The sequence below is a fragment of the Adiantum capillus-veneris genome, chromosome 11, assembly GCF_014529385.1.
Source record: "Adiantum capillus-veneris isolate H3 chromosome 11, ASM1452938v2, whole genome shotgun sequence".
Taxonomy (NCBI): Eukaryota; Viridiplantae; Streptophyta; class Polypodiopsida; order Polypodiales; family Pteridaceae; genus Adiantum; species Adiantum capillus-veneris.
The window spans coordinates 139584770-139604641 of record NC_140941.1 but is presented as its reverse complement, the minus strand read 5'-3'; the positions used below and the strand labels follow the sequence as shown (position 1 = coordinate 139604641).

Here is a 19872-nt window from a genome sequence, read left to right as displayed (position 1 = left end):
CAAAATGACTGTTCTCTACCCAGTTGCGATGAAGGTGTTTTAGGTACGCAGCTTGGGGAGGTAGCACGTCTTCGGCAATGGAGACCAAGAGTAGCTTACCCGTGTGCAAGTCTCCCTCAACGGTAACGAAGGCAACATTCATGGTCACGAACAAGAGGATAACACAAGTGGAAAAAGAGATGAACAGAGTGGAAAACGGAGATGGAAGGATGGTGGAAAGAAAAGGCCAACCTCATCCTAATGGTCTTCAACGAGGGCAAGCAATGGAAGAAGGAGAAAGAAGAATTTCAGGCGGAAGTCCAAGCGCTCAGGGAGGAAGTCTCAGCCCTCAAGCGAGAGCTTGCGGAAACTAGGGTGGAGAGTGGACTTGAAGAAGGAGAAATCCAGCCCTTGATGGTAGAGGAACTCAAAGTCATCAAAGAACAAGTGCGGAAGATCAAAGAAGAAGAGAAGCAACATGAGGCGAAGATGTCATCGTGGGTAGATGTAATCATGAAAACACAGAAGAAGGTAGATGGGGCCGAGATTGGTCTCATAGGTCATTTTGGTCTTTTGAAGACGTTAATATAACATTTCATTTCATCTCTCTCTCTCTCTCTCTCTCTCTCTCTCTCTCTCTCTCTCTCTCTCTCGTGCGCGCGTACACACACAAAACCTGAGGCACTGACGCACAATGTATCGAACTACTTTCTATAGCTCATCTTCACGAAGGCTTTTTTAATTGTTTTCTTTTACATATATGTACACACATTTATTCTTCCATGTTCAGAATGGGTAGTTCTTGACCTCTTGTCTTTTGTGTAGGCTCCTTCAAAGGCGTTCACAAGCAATGATCTTTTGCAATTAGAGCACTTTGACATGTCCTCAACGCCTGGTTTTCTCTTTTCTTTGGCTTTTTCAGAGAAAATTAATAGGTTGTTAGTCTTTTGACTGTTTTCCTTATTGCAGGAGCAAAATTTTTGTCTGTTTACAAGGCTAAGAATTCACAAGGTTTTCATCCAAGCTCATCAAGAACTATGCCCTTGGGAGATGTTGTTGGAGAAAACAGTGGTAAATTTCTACACACTTCACTTGTATGTTAAGCTAAGGTTATTACCGTACAATGTGGTTGATGTCATGTTTGCATTTGAACAGTTTATCACCAGCATATGAGTCTCATAGAGGGAGTTTGCTTCTGAATATTGCACGTAAATATTCAAATGTTAAAAGTTACCCTATTTTCAACATTTTCCATCAAGAGTTTCCTTTTTGTCTAGTATAGAGTGATATTATAGCATACAGACACATCAAAGTTCACATACAATGACGTAAGTGGAAAAGGTGAATTTAAGCATCTTTGTTAAGCAAAATTGCTGGTTGCCTGCTCATGAGACGAGTAAAACATTTTTCCAGTCTGTCTCAAGCTTTCATGAGGATAAAAGTCACTGTAAATGAAGTCTAGGATAGCCGAGGTTGAAGTTTTCCATAGGGTTGTTTTTGTGCTTTTTATGTGGCTCTGTTGATTCTCAAAGAATGCTCAAAAGAATTGAAGATCATTTTTCATATATTTGTCACTGTAAGGATTCTAGGTACTAATCCTTAATTAAGTACTTAAACTCATGATTAAGACTTAAGAAACTTGAACTTGACTCAAAGATAAGACTTAGAAGACTGTGTGATTGATTGATTGAATGAATGAATGCTTGAAATGTGTTACAAGGGTGTTCTTATATAGAAACTGAAGACACGATGAAGAGACATAAAAATAGGTCAAAAGACATGACTCTAGGCCACTAGTCGTGTCCCTGTATTGTAGAGTCGTGACCCTTCGACGTAAAGGTGTAGCCATTCTTTGAAGAGGCATGGCTATTCGCCAAAGAGGTACAACTCTTGGGCGAAGAGACGCATCCTTTGGAGAATCGGGGTCTTGGATCTGGTACGTCTTTGTATTTGCAAGAGAACCGAGCGAGAAGGTAATACCAAAACAAAGAATACGTCACAATTGTGACATTCTCTCCCGTTTAAAATAAAACCCAAGGTAGTTGTAGAAACTCTGGGAGAGGGAAAGGTATTGTTGTAGTGCTTCTGCATCCAAAGCTCTTTCTGTTAATCCCCACGTCATGGCACTATTATTGACCATAACTATTTTGCCAAATTGAAAAATGATCATATCTGCAACTTGATAAGTGCCTTTGTCAAAGTCTTTTGTAACTTCGAGCTTTGTCCAATAAAAGATTGAATCTGTATCTGCTTCGAGTGAAATTATTGGTAAACTGACTTGAGTTTTCTGTTAGTGATGACCATTGGTTGGAAATCTGTAAGGTATTCCATTGGTTTGTCTAGAACAGTAAAATCCTCTTAAAGGGATGTCGTAGACTGAGACAAACTGGTGTTTGGAGGTATATCCATCTGTAAAGGTTTATCAATGGAACAAGTTGTGTCCAAAGATTCAATTGCAGTGATTGAAGTCGTGTTGCAAGAGTATGCATCTGATTTATCCTTTGCACCGCTGAAGGCAAGGAATGGAGTCTTCAAGTTTGAAAAATTGTCATTCACCACTGCATTTGGTATCTGTTCAAAACAAAGACTTTATTCTGCAAGGGTGGTGATGAGGCGACTTTTTCTGCTTGGATCACGGTTATAGAAGGGGTTATATGTGCTTATCTCTTATCACACAAGAACCGGAATCTTTTGAATCTTCAGTTGTTTTAGTGGGTATTAAGACTTCCAATTGAGAAGGGGGAGGTCGAGGGACCTGTTGCGTCTTAGACCTGTGAAGGATCCTTGTGCACAAGGAAAGGATCAATTAATCTTCGACTTTACCACTATTAGATAAGAAAGACTTAAATGTAGGGCATGGCTCGCGAGGGGGAACTTATCAAGCGTCGCGGCATTCACGAATTAGTACTCGACTAGAGCCGGATATATGTGCCACTAAGTAATCCCATCTTGATATGGTTGATGATCCTTTGGAAGCGTCATGTTAGTGCTTTTGTTGCTGATAATTCCGATAAGAAGTTGGTTGTTTAAAACTGTAGCATTTCCAAGAATATTCATGCTGAGACTTTTGCTGCTCTCATGAAGGTACTTTGTATCTAGTTGTCTCTGAGAAACCATGCTTTGGGTTAGAAAATTTGAGTTCCGCAGCCTTTGGTTTGAATGGTTCTTCATGGTCGACCACTGAAGCTTCAAAAGAAGATGGCAGAGAAATTGCATGTGTAGTCCGAGAAGCAGTTGGGTGACTCCGAGAAGAGGTTTGCATCTACATCTGATCCAAGCGAGTGTGAATCGATGCGAGGCTTGTTGAAAGTGCTGCCATCTGCTCTTTGAAAACTGCTATCGAATCCTCGGGTAAAATATTATCGTTGCCATCTTGTGATTCGGCCATGCTGACTGTTCAACGAAAGTAACTGTTTCTCCGAATAAGCTTAAGAACTGATACTCGGGAGCGGAAACTGCGTCTGGAACGGCTTTGAAGTCCGAGAATCGGGAATTATGACGACCTCCGGTTCGGGTAGGGGTGATTCCAGAATGAGAATAACCTCCTGTGAAGAAAGAGGATTTACCGGAAAGTCTTCTTCCGGGGACCTCGTCTACATACAAGAGGTATGGCACGGGCGCGTCGAAGATTTCGTCTGCCATCGCGCACGCAGAGTGGTGGTGGAGAGCGTGCTAGCGGTGAGGGAGAGGGAGCAAATCTAGCTGTCGCTTGTCATTTTGTGATTTTTATAATTGTCAGATTATTGTTTTGTCTACACACTATTAAATTTGGGGTGGCCGGGCCCATCTGGGGTTGGCCTGCCACTTCAATTAAACCTTAGTGGTGATTTTTTTTTTTTGTTTAAAGCCTTGCATTACTGGTGTCTTACGTAAAAACACGCAACGCAGAGCTTATTAGTTTTTCGAAGGGGCAGCCCAGCCCAGCCCAGCCCAACCCAACGTTTCAGCAGTCCAGCGCTTCAGCAATTCAGCCAGTGAAGGGACGCGTGAAGAGGTGCGAGCACCGGCGAAGGGGTGCGTGAAAATTTCAGCCAACAGGTACAACAGATGACGTTTCAATATAGCGAGCAGTGTAGACAAGGAGCGCCAAAGGTCATGCCTCTTGGGAAGAGGTGTGAGCAAAGGAGAAAAGGGGCTGCTGGCTGCCAGCGCAAATGCTCAATTCAGCCCAGCATTCAGCCAGCGTTTCATGCGCCAATGGGTAGCAAGCGAAGAGGCACGCCGTAAGGAAGGGGTGCGAGCACGAAGGGGCACGCCTGCTGGCTATGTGGCTATTTGCGCAAAGAGGTGCAAGCAAAAGCCAAAGGGTACATCCCACAAAAGGGCAACAGTAGGGCCACCAACATCAATGTCATGATTGTGACGTTTTCTTTGTCTTGGTATTACCTTCTTCGCTTGGTTCTCTTGCAGATACGAAGACGTACCAGATCCATGACCCCGATTCTCCAAGGATACGTCTCTTCGCCCAAGAGTCGTACCTGTTCGGCAAATAGCCATGCCTCTTCAGCGAATGGCTGCACCTTTACGCTGAAGGGTCACGACTCTACAACAGAGGGACACGACTATTGGCCTAGAGTCATGTCTTTTGACCTATGGTAGACATGACCTATGGTCATGTCTCTTCATCTTGTTTCTTCAGTTTCTATATAAGAATACCCTTGTAACACATTTCAAGCATTCATTCATTCAATCAATCAAACACACGTGGCTACGTGCGTGCACACACGCATACACATCTGTGTTCTGTTTTCTGTTTACAGAATTGAGAAAGAAGGTTTAGGTTACCTCATACGTGTATGCGTGTGTGCACCACATTTCTTCTGCTTCCATGTAACTCTGGGAGAGTGGGGGAGAGGGTAGCGGTGAGGGTGAGAGGCTCACAACCTTTGGGTCCCGGGAATTTTTTTTCTCTGATACCACTGTAACGATTCTAGGTACTAATCCTTAATTAAGTACTTAAACTCATGATTAAGACTTAAGAAACTTGAACTTGACTCAGAGATAAGACTTAGAAGACTATGTGATTGATTGATTGAATGAATGAATGCTTGAAATGTGTTACAAGGGTGTTCTTATATAGAAACTGAAGACACACGATGAAGAGACATGAACATAGGTCAAAAGACATGACTCTAAGCTAATTGTCGTATCCCTTTGCTGTAAAGTCGTGACCCTTCGGCGTAAAGGTGCAACCATTCTCTGAAGAGGAATGGCTATTCACCGAACAGGTACGACTCTTGGGCGAAGAGACGCTTCCTTTGGAGAATCGGGGTCTTGGATCTGGTACGTCTTCGCATCTGCAAGAGAACCAAGCGAGAAGGTAATACCAAGACACAGAATACGTCACAATCGTGACAGTCACGATGGCAACACATAGATATCATCTTTTCGATATATAATACTTTAGTAATTTTGGTGCTAAAATCCTTCTCGGTTGTGGAATGGTTGAGTCAAAGCAAGAATCATCCCTTGTTTTCTCTATCTAGAGACCTTGTTTTGATTCTCTCCCTTTAAATCTGATTTTCTGCCTACATGACGACCTCACACCGATACAAGTAGAACATAGACGGGCATGCATGCCTAGGGTGACCAAAGCACCTGAAGAAGGAAAGAAGGCATCATACCATGCTGGCGGTCATCATTGATGGAAATGTCGTTGCATAGGGACTCGTGTCCTATGGGACACATCATGAGGAGATTCACATTGCGGCTTGGGTTCATTTGTGATCTTTGGACACACCAAGAGCGACTAGAGGAGGTGATGGGTTGGAAATGGCGACAATCACGCTAGCAGTCAAGTCATTGTCTTACTACACAGACACACGAAAGCCCAGAGAGGGGCCTCCCGAGGATCCGCGGATTCTTGTGGAAGTCCACTCATTGGAAGTGTACACGCCAGAAAACTTTCGAAAAATGTGGAGGAGTGGCTCTTCTCTTTAGACAAGATTGGTACAGATTGTAGCATGAGATCTAGAGGCCCCGTTTCATTTGGACCCGCTTAGAGATATCACAAGAGCAGACTATATGCATCACCCTATGTTACTTTGTACCCATAGGCTCTAGATTCGCTACCATTGACTAGGAGGGTGGTGGTTGGGGGGGGGGGGGAGTGAAGGGGATTATGGAGTATTCTACACTTGGAGAATTTTTCCTCATGGGAGACGGTCAATGCCTATTTTTCGAGGACCAATAAATATTACAATAGTAACATACTACATAGGAGGAGGACCTTATCCCAAGGCTTGGCAGACACAACCCACCCAACTGCCTATGGACACCATTTACTTAGATTGGGTTCCCAACACCGTCTCGTTATTTAATGGGATGGCACTTTGGCCTACCTCTAGAGGTTTGTCATGCATGCCACATGGAGTCGCAAACTGGGGGGGTTTGGTAGAGTGGATTATATTATGGAACCTCGGGAGGCTACATCTCATTAGCTCTTTCATCAATCCACCCATCCCCATCGGAGCCGACCATGCCTACCTCTCTCTCTCTCTCTCTCTCTCTCTCTCTCTCTCTCTCACACACACACACACACACACACACACACACACACACACACACACACACACACACATTGGAGCCACCATCTCCCACACGTGCTACACCTACTCCGATCCACTTCACATGAGAACTAGCCCCTATATACTCAGTAGAGGTTCATGTGGGCCTTTGTTGGCTCGACCCATCTACACCATTGTCCACACTCACTTCCCACGTCTCATCTGTCTTACACACATCATCCCTCAACTCCTTTCCACACTCTACTCACACCCGACGTAAACAACCCCCCCCCCCCGGCGTCTCCAAGGGACTATGCCACAAACCATTGGTATGATGATGAGTTGTAATGTGCAGCGGAAGTGATTGATGGTGAATGCTTAGGATGAGTGCTTAGTGCCTACTCAAGGTTCCTTTTACTTTCATGAGAGAGATGTGCAATAGACTAGAGAGAGAAGAGAGAGATACTGCGAGTGAAGGTTCTGTGAATGAAAGAGAGGGAGAAAGGAAACACCCAAACCCCCCTCCAAGGGCCCCCCTCGCTATCGCTAGAGAGGTATTTGCTTTAGATTGCACAAATGATGATGCAATGGATCTAGATACCAAGGTCCGAGATGCTGATGAGATCTGGTAGTAGATGCTTGGATCTACGATGCTAAGGGCTGAAAACTGAAAACACAAGGCTGATTTGGCTTGGATCTGAGAGGCGAGGGACTGAAAATGCAAAACGGTAGGGGAACTGATGTTGGATTTGGCTGATCTTCTATTGCTGATGTCGAGGATGTTGATGATGGCGATGGAAATGGGCTGCAAACTGAAAAATGTTGGATGTCCTGATGGCTGAATGTGAAAACGCTAGAATGAAATCTGCAATGGTGCATCTGTTGATCTGCTTCAAACATGTCACTGTTGCTGGGGGTACTATTGGCGCCAGTGGTACCGAATGGCCGAGGGCTGAAATCTGCAAGTGCTCGGAGCATGGTGTGCTGAGGCTAGCAAAAACGCCAAGGCTTGGTGCTTCCATAAGGTCTACTGACTTGATTGATTGAGTGGTAACCTTGGGGGTCACCTTTATAGGGCATGCAAGGTTAGGTACGACAATCCTCCATAAAAACCCCACGACTTGATATCTGATGGCTAATATGTCACTTACTAATAAAATAGGGCATTATTAGTAAGAGGTGCTTTGTATGTAGGTAAACTACCTAGGCTTGGTACTGTGCTATTCTATGGGAACACTCCTAGCAGACACTGGTTGTGCTCATGTGCAATCAGAGGGTATGCAACCAATCTAAAGTGCCTAGGCATGCAAGTTATGAGTACAGGCTCACAAGGGTACTATAATACTTCCTAGGCTGTCCTAAACCATAGAAGTAAGTGTTAGCTTGTCCACATGCACATAGGGTTAGATGTGACGTGATATCCCTCCTTTTCAAGGTGAGGTACTGGTACCAAGATGCCTGTCTTCCTGGTAGTCCGTTGAAACTGGCTTGTGGACTCACTAAAGGGCAGTAGACTTTGGCTTTCATCCGAACTTTACTTCGATCAACTTCATCTCTACTTTATGACACAAAGTAGCTTCACAAATAAACCTGTGAGTGGAATTCTCCACTTCAAAACAATCCACGACTTGGTAGCTAGAGCGCTCCCAAGTAGACAACGACACCCTGTTGGTCCCAAAGGTTTGCGCCCCTTTCGGCATTTCTTTATTCTTATCGCACTCGAGGAAAACCTGTAAACTTCTACAAGCTGTCCCACTTGTATCGGGCTGAAATTTCTCTGCTCTAACCCAATTTCGGTAGCATAACCACAGTAAAAGTCTCATGGATAAAATCTCAAAGTAAACAATGACTTTCTGCGTACACTTTAGAGGACTTTACAAAACATGGCGAGAAATTACAGCACGCTGAAATCTCTGTTTTTGGCCTCCAATTTGCACCAAAACACCTGCTTGGTGATTCCCTAGCTTCCCCAAAGCTCCTAGGACCTGTAGACATCAATATTGGCCAAAAACCTAAACCTGCAAAAAAATTACAGCAAGATGTAATTCTCTATTTTGTGCTCCAATTCGCATGACGATCGCTCTTGTGGGTAGCCCTTGAGCTCCTGCATCTGTAGGGTCACTTGCCCTTTGAATTAGACGAGATTCCTCGTGGAAAATCTCTCTAGATTGTCCTGTATAAGCACCCAAAGCTTTCTCGAAGCTCCCCTCGTGTTACCTTACAATTTAGCAAAATGAATGCATTGGACTGATGCGTCTATGATCTCGACGCAAAAACCCTAACCCTATATCGCCTTCTAAAATCAAAGCAATCGTCTTCGATTGCATGATATAAAATTGTTCACACTTTTAATATTCATGCAACTTAAAATCGCACATATAAAAGCTAGTTGCAGACACCACGGGTGCTTCCAAAAATCTATCTTATGACTTGTATCTTAGCCAATGCTTGTAAAAGGTCATTGAATCTTGCTTGGATGTCGATCACTCACTCAAGATCTTAGCGAATGCCTATAAAAGGTCATTGGATTCTGCCTGTGGTGCGTACACACACCCAAGATCATAATCATAATCATAGTCATAATCATAATTCGTATAAAAGAATTCTCAGTTCATTATCAATCTTTATTCATAGTTTCTTTCCTTTGATTCATGATCCTTAGTTTGCCGTCGCTTCTTGAGTAGCTTGATTACCGAAGTTCAACACCAACTCTTTGTTCTTGTGCTTCAATTGGATGGTTCGTTCTCGTGTCAAAATGGACATGATACTCGTAGAACCAAGGCATGCCAAGTAGAATATCATATCCTCCCAAATCCATAATATAGGAGTCAATTTGATATGTAAATGTCTGAAGTTGTAGTCAAAGTGATCGAATCAACGGTGTCGATGATGTGTAGGTTCTATTAGTCATTTGTGCTTCAATTTGTGTCCCCTTGGCATATTCTTCAATACCTAATCTTGCACCTAATGCTGGGGAGATAAAATTTGCATAGAGCCTGAGTCGAGGAGGATAAGGGCATCTTGATCTTTGACTTTTTTACATGGTTCATTGGATTCATCGACGGCGGTAGGAATACCTATCAAGTCAGAAATCAATGCAATGGAAGGTCGGACCCTCTTATTTCCTCTGCTTTCATACATAGAAGGTCTTTTGTTATTCGGGTTTTTTGGGCAGTCCCAAGCAATATGGCTATGAAGGCCACAATTGTAACACCTTCCTTCTGATCGGTACCGTGCCATCTCTTCATGAGTCAACTGTCGAGTAGCTGTGTCAGCCACTGTGCTCGCGGTTGTGGGGGATTTCGAGCGGAGAATTGAAGATTTGTGTCCCTTGTGGGAAGGAATGGTAATGTCAGTGAACACCGGTTTTTTCTTCATAATGGGATATACTACTCTTGCAAGGGATGGATTCTCAAAAATTATTAATTTCACACGCTGAAATTTTCTGCAGAAACCTTAATTTGCTGCTGAAAACCGTAATTTTTCAAGGTTGTCGGAATCAAAATCCATTCGTGTCAATGTGTAGAGCTTGTCGAGAGGATCAACTTTGACTTTTATTGCATATCCAAATTCTCGAGGTCTCTGCAAAAGAGAAAAATATCAAAAAGCATTTTTCGAAGCTTTTTAGGGCAAAAACGAACTTCTTTTCTTCTCCTCCTCCTCCTCTTGTCGTTTCTTCTTCATTCTACTCCATAGCTTCCATCTCTCTCTCTCTCTCTCTCTCTCTCTCTCTCTCTCTCAATCCACACTCAACTCGGGCACAAACGACGTTCTGCCCCAGAATAGTTGGTATGATGAGGAGTATAGAGATACGAGAGCCACGCTCCAGAGAGAGATGCTCCTGGGAGCCATTACTCATAGACAGCCACAGATAGCCCTGCGGTGCCTAGGTGCAACGGAAGAAGAGGATTTATCTTGCATGGTTAAAGGAGGAGTTGTATAAGCTGTTCTTGAGCCAGGACTTAGGCGAGGCATAGAGATTTTTTCATGAGCATTCCCTCCCATTGGCTATCTCATCCACTCAGATTCGGGGCGCATATGCAACATTTCTTTACACAGTTCTAGGGCAGCAATCTCTACCCGACCCTCCGGAGCCATGCCCAAAGAGATGCACTTTCCTCTTTTTTTTTTGAGAAAAAGATCCTTCTATTAGTTAAAGAATCTGCCCATAGGGCTACAACTGCCTCCACTAGAGAGGGCTACAACAATCATAAGGGGAGATTCTCCCAATGAAAACACAACATATGTACAATGAGGCTAAATCAAGAGATAAGAGGAGGGAAAAGCCACACAGGTGGACAGTAGTGCCATCTGAGCACACCCTCGACCATGGTGAAGAAAGGCCCAGGGCGCTAGAGTCGAAGGAAAGCGTTTCTACACTCCCGCATGCGGTCGTAGCTGCCCTGGAGACTGGAGTCTCTCGAGCTGTCCTTCGAGAGTATGGATCAGCTCTAGCCAAAGATCTTGAACTATCTCTGCTAGTGGTATAGGGCAAGCCTCAAAGATGCTGAAGCAGCGGGTCCGACAGACGAACCAGAGTGTCAGGCGGCAGACGAGCTCCCAACACTCCTCTGTCTCACTGCACCACTCCTGTGGAGTAAGCTCTGTAGAAGGCTGGAGTATTGGTCGACCCCCCTGCATCACTATCATCCTGCTGGTGGAAGATAGCTCAAATTGTAGTGTTGAGCCCGTGAGAGTGGACCAATCAGCTGTTCCCCAAATGTACTGTCGTGCTGTGGAAAGAGCTGGCATCAGCCGAAGGACACGGAGCCAAACCTGCTGTGCCATAGGACAGTCCCAAAGACAATGATTCTGACTCTCCACAGGATGGTCTTAAGCTGCGCATGCTGCCGAGAGACCACTATGTACAAGCCAGCTCCCATTGCTGTAGCTCTATGTGCAACCAGACACTGGAACAAAGTGACTCACCGCGGATTTCTGGCGTCTCACAACCTCGCTCAAAAAGCTGACAAGAAGTCAGCGTGAGACCCTCCTCCTATCAATGAGGTGCTGCCAGCAGGACGACCCTCTCTCCGTGCTGCCAATATGTGACGTCCCAATCGAAAAGTGTACTGAAAGAAAGGGACGCCTGGATGGTCGGCTGAGGCGAAAGGGTCCCTCCAAAACCACTCTTCAGGATCCCACTGCACTCGTGCCAGTGGGCAACTCTCCCAAACCCACAACCTCCAGTGGCCAGTCTCAAGAGCTGCTGGGTCAGGATCTATGACACAAGTCCTCCCACAGATGCCCACAACTCGGATCCTCTGAAAACAACACTCTACCACTTGTGGGGCCTCTACTGAAACTCGGTGTAAACGACCCTCACCCTGTAGCTCGAAAAACAGGGAGGGTACAGTCTCTGAGCAAGCTCGAACTGCGATGAGAGAACCTCCAGTTGCGTGAAGGCCCCCATCCATCTGGGCGCTGTTGACTCAAGGGGTGTGAGCCACTCAACTAGTACTGGTGTAGGAGCCCGAACTGCAATGCTCTGCACCCCTCTCATGCCCTGTAGCTGGATGCTATGAAGCTCCTCCGACAAGCCTGAGAACTGTGGCCAGTCACCTAAAGTGCGTGCTGGACTCTCTGCCATGGGACCCCAAGAAACATGAGGCCTACTACCAACCAAGTGGCCTCTCTGAGTGCTAACCATGGGGTTCCAAACAAGGGGCTGTCTCAGGCGCTCCTCCTTGCAAGTAGGCTGGTGCCGCTCTAGGCCTCTTCGCAACTGCTCCGAGGAGCAGAGCAGACTCACAACAAAACGGTCCTCGAGTCTCTTGCTCAGGCCAACTTTGCTTATCTCTATGAAAATCCATCTGTTGGAAGGTCTCCAAGGGCCTCCAGCCTGAGGCACTCTAGGACTAAGCCGCTGAAGCAAAAACTCCTTCCAAGGCTCCTCCCCTGAAAGCAATCCTCTGACAACAAACTTCCCAAGAAGGGCTCTGCTTTGCTGTGCTGGGTCTATGATCCCCAACACCCCTTGAGAACAAGGTAAGAGTGATGACCTGCCAGGCCACTTTGGCCTGGGCTATTTGAGTGTCGCACCTTGACCAAAGGAAATTCCTTATCAGCCTCTCTACCTGGCTGATGCAGGAACTCGAAAAGATCCAACAAGATGTGATGTACCACATAGTAGCCAACAACACCTGGTTGGCCACTACAACTCTGCTTGCTAGAGAAAGTAGTGCGGAGCTTCAATGTAACAGCTTCCTCTTGATGGACAGGAGGAGGGGAGCAATCTGCTTCTCAGGAGACAAGTCCAAGCCAACCTGACACCCCAAGTATCGAACTGCAGTCCCTGAGGGAATCCATCTGAAATTCACCCTCACCTAGCAGCCAATCAGACGTAGGAGCACTACAAAACGAAAAAGCCAGTGTCTATCTCCAGTTGATCAGTGCGCCTGATGCACAACAAAAAGTCTCAAGAGCCTGCTCACACCTGTGTAGGTTGGCCTCCTGGCCCTCCGAGTACAAAGCTGAGGCGTTTGCAAACTCAACATCGAGTAGCTCATCGCCCTGAATAAGGAGCGCTAAGCCACGTAGACCAACCTGCGATGAAACCAAAAATCTGCTCATCGCCTCAGCATAGAACAGAAAGAGGAAGGGGGCAAGAGGGCAGCCCTGTCTAACCGAACGTGTGAGCGTGAAACGATGACCTCTACCACCTGCCAAAAGTACTTGAGTGTGTGTTTTTAAAGAGCTGACACACCTCTGATCCATGCATCTAAGAAGCCCTTCCTGCGTAGACTGCCCTCCAAAAGGTTCGAGTTAACTCTATCGTAGGCCTTCTCAAAATCGAGAAGAAGTATCACCAGATCCTCACTACGGAGGCGCACGAGGGCAGATGCCTCCCAAAAAGTAAAGAATTTTGTAGGCTGAGTTGAGGATGGCGATGGGCCTCCACTGTCGAATCTCATCCAAGGAGCCACCCTCCTTGGGAATGAGGTAAATCAGGCCCTCAATCATGCGGTCATGCATCTTTCCTGTGTGTAGGATGTGCTCAAAAGCGCAACAGAGATCTGAGCCAAGCAAGTCCAAGTACTCTTAAGAAAAAGCTGGGAGTCAAACCATCCTCACCTGGACAACTATCACGGGGAAGTGCTCTGAAGGCCGCGTGGGGCTCCTCTATAGCTGAAGCGGTAGGTCAAGCCTCTGGCGCATCTCCTCAGTCACAAGACAAGGCATTTGTGCCGAAACTTGCTCTCTCCATGCATCCTGACGCTCTGACTGAGGCTCTGCTGTGACAGGAGCTCACGGTAAAAGTCAGTAGCAACTCTACGCATGTCCTCTGGCACTAAAGCAACTAATCTGTCAAGCCTCTCAAATGGCTGGATCTGGCATGCGTATATGGGGGTCCCAGTGTCTCATAGAAAGCCCATGTCACTTTGTCACCCACCTGGGTCCATTGAGATGTCTGTCGATGGAAAACAAACTCATGACGCTTCTCCTATGTGCTGGCGAGCTCTTGGCGAGCCTGCTGCAACTGCTCCTCTAACTAGGGACTGTTTGGATGCTGCTCCTGAATCCTCTGCAAGGAGGCAACGCCCCGTCGGAGACGTTGCTCCTCCTCTCTCACTGCAGCCAGGCGGGCCGTAGACTCTTAAAGAAATAGCCGACTAAGCTGAGCAAGTCCAGAGGCCACTCTGTCAGTAGGAGAGTCCTGCATGTCTAAGCCCTCGATCCAAAGAGCCACCACTCGCTCTTTGAGCGCAGAGTCCAACATCGTTCTCCCCCTTCTTTGTCTATCTGTCACTGTGAGGATCACTGGTGCATTGTCCGAGAAAGAAGTCCCAGCGAGAATGCAAACTATCCCACCCAAGTCACAGAAGTGGTCACTAGTGTAGAAGCGATCTATCCAAGATACATTCACTCCTCCCACTCTGCGGTCTGAACAAGAGAAGGCCAAGCTGTGTGGGGGTCTCACAAACCTAAAATGCTGCCACACATCTGAAACCCGCAAAGTCATACATAACCTCTCCCAAGCTGCAAACTCAACCCCATGCAGAGTAGTATCGCTACCTCCAATCCTGTCAGAGGGGTCCTACAACGTGTGGGAGTCACCCCCAATGCACCATTGCTCTGCCTGCGGTAGAGACTCTACAATGTGAGACCAAAACTCTGCACGTGTACTCGCCACATTGGAGGCATAGATGTTCAGGAAGCCCAAGAGACAACTGTGAACCTGCATAGTGATCCACTGAGCCCTGCCAGGCACAATAATCCCTTTGCCCACAATGGCCTGTTGCCAAGAGTCCGCAATAGTCATACAAACCCCTCCCTGGATGCCACCCGGTCCAAATGCAGCTGACCAAAATGTCTCATACCGCCCACGCAAAAGCTGACCACAACGTCTAATGCGGCTCTCACACAGATGATGCTCCTGTAGCATAAGAAGGTCAACCTCTCCTCCCACAAGGCATCGCTGAAGCTCCTGATGCAGCCGGCCTCTCTGGCGCTTAAAGTGGGGCCCACCTAATCCCTACACGTTCCATGAGATGATCTTCATGGGGAGTGAGAGAGAACTGATGGTGCAGCAACAGCTAACCGTGCTATCTTCGAGGCAAGCTTGGATGGAGAGTAATCCACATCTGAGCGTCCCCGAAATAGGCGTGACTGCAAAGAGTATCTAGCCCAAGTCCAAGCCCAAGAAGAACAAGACGTGCGCAAGGCAACCTCCTCTGTCCAGGAGTTCTCATGTATGTGTACATAGCATGGCGGGCTCTGCGTGTCAGCAAAGAAGTGAACTACAATGTGTCTACATCCTGCTGAGTTTGGAGGTGTCATTGAAAACTTGGCCAACGGCCACAGAGTCTGAAACAAGTCTGTAACCCCTAGGTCTCTCGTGTGATGAGAGAACTTGAGGGGCTGGGCCTGCAGCCACTCCAACACTGAGTCTAAAGTCCACTCAGGCTGGTCCTTGCCGCATAGGGGAAAAGAGAAGCCAATCACTGAGTCCAGGGCCTCTATCCCTGTTAAAGTTGGAGGCATAGAAATTCCAACGACGACAAATGTCGAAGGTCGTCAGTCCACGAGGAACTGCTGCAAAGGGAGATGTCTGCACCAGAAGGGGGTTCGTAAGAAAGGCTGTCCCTCTCTCGCCAAGCGACTCGTGGCAAAAGAGTTGCCAAGAGATCTCCTAGCAGCCGAGGATGGTCTTGCCCCCTGGGACGGTTGCGGGGAAGAAGATGTGGAAGCAGAGGGACTTGTAGGAGAAAGAGGAGAGGGGGGGCGCGTGGGGTCGGCAGAGGGAGGATGCCGGGGGGGGGGGGGGGGGGGGGGGGGGGGAGCGGGGGGGCGGAGGGGAACTCGGAGGTGAGGCTGAGGTGGAGGGTGAAGCAGGGATCTTGTCCAGCTGAAGAGGGTCGAAACGGTTCCCTATGGGAACCCACTCCTGCTGGACTGGAGCCTGGGGATCACTCTGAGTGCCAGGCTGGTGTGGTGGCCCCTGTCGACATCGACTAAGAACCTACTGCCAGCCCTCCTCCGCTTGCGCGCCCCAAGCTAAGAGGGTGGCTCTGCCTTCGTACCCTGTGACTGTCTGTTGCTGTTGGCGAGCCCTTGAAGGCTGGGGTTGAGCGTGCGGTGTAGGTCGGGGTCGTCTCCGTGGACAGGCCTTCGCAAGATGGCCCATCCGACAACAAATAAAACACTGATTCGGGAGGCCCGATACTCCATGCTCTGACGGAACCAACCTCCACTCACCCGAGGTAGTAGGATGACCTTCAGGAGAGTGTGGGTGTCTCGAACCAGAACACGTACTTTGGGAATGCTGGCCGCCTTGGCAACTACAGAGGCTGTTGTGTGAGGTGTCTCTAGGACAGTCCCTATCGCTGAGCCTATCCTGGAAAGAAGCAGAAGGTACTCCTCCGCAAGCCGGGGAAGCAAACTGAGACGGGCAGGTCTGCCTCCTCGATAAGAACATCAGTAGCTGGGTCGAAACCGTGGCGCCACTGTCGAAAGTGTGCTCGAACTGCTCGGATGGCCAGGGGGTTCATCGCAATGACCTTGGACGACATCTCAGGAGTAACTCTATCTGGTAGTAGCCACGTCCGAGAAGCTGAACATTAAGGATCTTGCCCACGGTGGGCTTGAAGGAGATCGCTCACCTCCCCTCTGCTAGGTCTGGTACCGAGAATCTTGCTCATAATAGAGGTGGCCCGAAGGCGCGCCACCTCTGCCTCTAAGCTCGCTTGCTCTGTCGGCGAGAGAGCAAGCCGGATGGTGGGTTGTGCGGGGTCAGGCGAGGCGGCTGCAGTGGAGTCCCTTTGTGGTGGAGCAAAATCCTCCATCTGTATCTGCTGCTACGATGACGACCGAGGAAGAGCGAATGAGAGGATGACAAGTCGAGGACGAAGGGACACCCTTGCCTTGAGCTAACAAGGGGTAAAGAGGAGGCGGAGGGGGGGGGGGGGGTCAGCGGCAAGGAGAGAGCTAGCAGACGGCAGGAGGCAGCAAGGGTGAGTGGCGGGGGGCGGCAGGGCAGCGTGCTGGAGATGGGGAGGTGGCAGTGAACGCAGGAGGGGCCTGAGATGATAAAGAAAGTCATTGATAGGATGAGGAGGAAGAGAGCTTATGATCATGATGGATTGATGGTGGAGCACTTTATACATGCTAGAGATATGCTTGCAGGGCTTTTTGCAGTAATGTTCAACCGAGCCATGTATGAGGTTTTCCGAATACTTGGAGCATGTCTACTACTGTGCCTATCTTCAAAGGCTGGAGACCCCCCCATGATACCGAAGAATTACCATACGATCATGGTTGGGCACACACTAGCTAGATTGTATGCACCCATTCTTGAGCAGCAACTGAGTAGATGGGCAGAGAGAGTAGGCATTAGGACATTAGGCTAGGCAGGTTTTAGGAGGGTTTTTTCTACTCTTGATCATATATTGACACTCAAAGCAGTTATTGAGAAAAGCAGATCACACGGTAGGAGGATTTACTATACCTTTGTGGATTTTCGCAAAGCATTTGATACGGTTCCGAGTGCTCAACTGATGCAAAGACTACAGGAGACGGGAGTACCCACAGAGTTGATTTGGGGAGTCATGGCTTTATATAGGAGAGTCGTGGGGCAGGTTCGTACTCCCGAGGGGTTATCTGAGCATATTCACTCCACTGTTGGAGTGAAACAAGGATGCCCACTCTCCCCTACATTGTTTGGTTTGTATGTAGATTAGGTGTCAGATTACATTGAGCAGGGAGGCGACAGAGGACCACAGCTAGCAGGGACATGGATTTCATTACTACTATGTCGATCTCATATTCGCCCGAGAGGATGCAACGACACTTGGATGCATTGCACTCATTTGCTAGTGATAGCAGCTTGCCGGTGACCCTTGGCAAGGCCAAAGTTATGTTGTTTAACACCACAACATAGTGGGCTAGGCAATCTGCACCGACCTTCACATATGGTCAGCACACGGTTGAGTATATAGACTCATAAACTTACCTGGGAATGGTCTTCAGTGGTCTAGTGTTTTCCTTGAGGAGAGCAACAAAGACCAGACTGACAAGAGAAAATACAGCTTTGGGGAGGATGGAGAGGATGTGTTTGAACTTTGCAGATTAGTTTCCAGAACCTCAAACAAAGCTCTAGCTATTTGACACATTGGTTACCAATATGGGACCATCAATAGACCATCATAGCCAAGCTGGAAGTGCTGAATCGCTGATGGATGAAGATGTATGGAGAGGCCTGTGGTCTCTTTGATTTCACGAATGATTAGGGCCAAGGGCTCTGTACCACATGCGATTATTTGTGCAAAGCTTGCTGCTCCCCCGTTCGTCATTGAGACACTTATCGGATCCGTCTCTTTTATACAGAGTATTTGGGATCTCCCCAAAGATAGATATGCTTGCCTAGCTTTGGAGTCTTCTCAACAGCTTGCCTCACAGGGAGACACATCTTGCTGGTATGCACATATGACATCCTGGTTTTAGCTACATGGTTATATGGACAGACTAGCCCCCTTCCAGTTTCGTTGGATGCACCCTCCTTGTCTTTCACACGGACCGAGATTACCCGCCTCGTCAAACAGGATTTGATTCAACTAGACACCAGGAAGACATGGACAGAGCCGACACGAGATCCTGGCAGGAAGATGGCTTTTTATAGAGAGCATCTTCTCCAACTCACAGAGCATGGATACATGATCAGACCTGCCTATATGGACACTCATTTATCCCATGGGATACGATGTGCTATTGGTCAGGTGCACACATCATTGCACCAGCTAGAGATTGAGACTTGTAGATTTAGGAAACTATCAGAGGCCAGGATTTGCCAGTTGTGTCGTATAGAGCCAGAGACAGAGTTACATCACATATTTCATTGTCCAATGTACTATGAGATACGAGGCCACTTTCACTATCTATTCAGAAAGGGATTTGGACCACTCGCTAGAGTCATGAGATATCAGGATTAGAGATGCCTCGGGTTATTTTTGCTAGAGCTGCGTCGACACAGGGAGAGTCTCTTGAGGAGATTGGAGAGTGGGAGACATTCACAGAGGGAAATCATTGATTTCTTTAGAGCAGGGACTCAGTAGTCAAATGAGCAAGATTCACAATAGAATTCAAAGTCCACCTATACCAAAGGTATATTGACTAACAGAGCCATTGAGCTTGGGAGAGCTAGACATGTCTACGAGGGCCACCACCACATTGACGAAGGCTCCATCAGAGGATCAAGACTATTCTAGCACGGCGTGTGAGATGTCCAATACGACTATTTACATAGGCGGACATTGACGATATTCTTCAGCAATTGATGCAGTACATCCTCAGATAGCGCCCGATGCCATACATCCTCGGACAATGATGTTCATTTTGGCTTTTTTTTTACTTCATTTTGTTTTGTACCTAGACATTGTATTAGATCCATCAAGATTGTATCAGTTTTGGTCTCATAGGTCATTTGGGCCTTTTGAATACGTTTAATATAACATTTCATTTCTTTTTATGTGTGTGTGTGTGTGTGTGTGTAAACATCTACTTTTAATAAACCTCTGTAGGGCACATACCTAAGATAAAAGTACAAAAATCATCTCGAGGAGCAACCACAGGTAGAGGAGACAGAGGAAATCCTTCAAACCTGAGCAGATCTTGCCAACCAAGGAGACCGGATCTTCTGTTAAAGAAGAATCGACTAAAGCTCTGATACCACTGTAACCGGCTTGGCACTAACAAGCCGGTAATCTCACACCAGCACACGAAAGAGAGAGCACCCCGCCGTAGACAAGAAACATGGAGTGGCAAAGTTCCATTCCTAGAAGCATTGACCCCAAAGCCTAGGCCCCTTTTAGTATTTTTTCTATATTAAATACTCCACAAAGTACAACCGCCAAGGAGTCACTCTGTAGATCTACAACCATGCAGATCTGAC

At 47.2% G+C, this 19872-nt stretch overlaps 1 protein-coding gene across 2 annotated transcripts in view; it reads left to right on the top strand.

Moving 5' to 3' along the window:
• The window catches only part of LOC147448111 (uncharacterized), a 172666-nt gene that overhangs the window by 86027 nt on the left and 66767 nt on the right, over positions 1-19872 (top strand). The window contains exons 1-3 of one of the 2 annotated variants that reach the window (XM_086524492.1): positions 93-510; positions 805-874; positions 949-1050. In XM_086524492.1, the coding sequence (XP_086380618.1) occupies positions 202-510; positions 805-874; positions 949-1050 (481 nt within the window). In that variant the 5' untranslated portion in view covers positions 93-201. Of the gene's footprint in view, positions 1-92; positions 511-804; positions 875-948; positions 1051-19872 lie in introns of those variants that run through there. The other variant, XM_086524493.1, reaches the window with a different exon arrangement.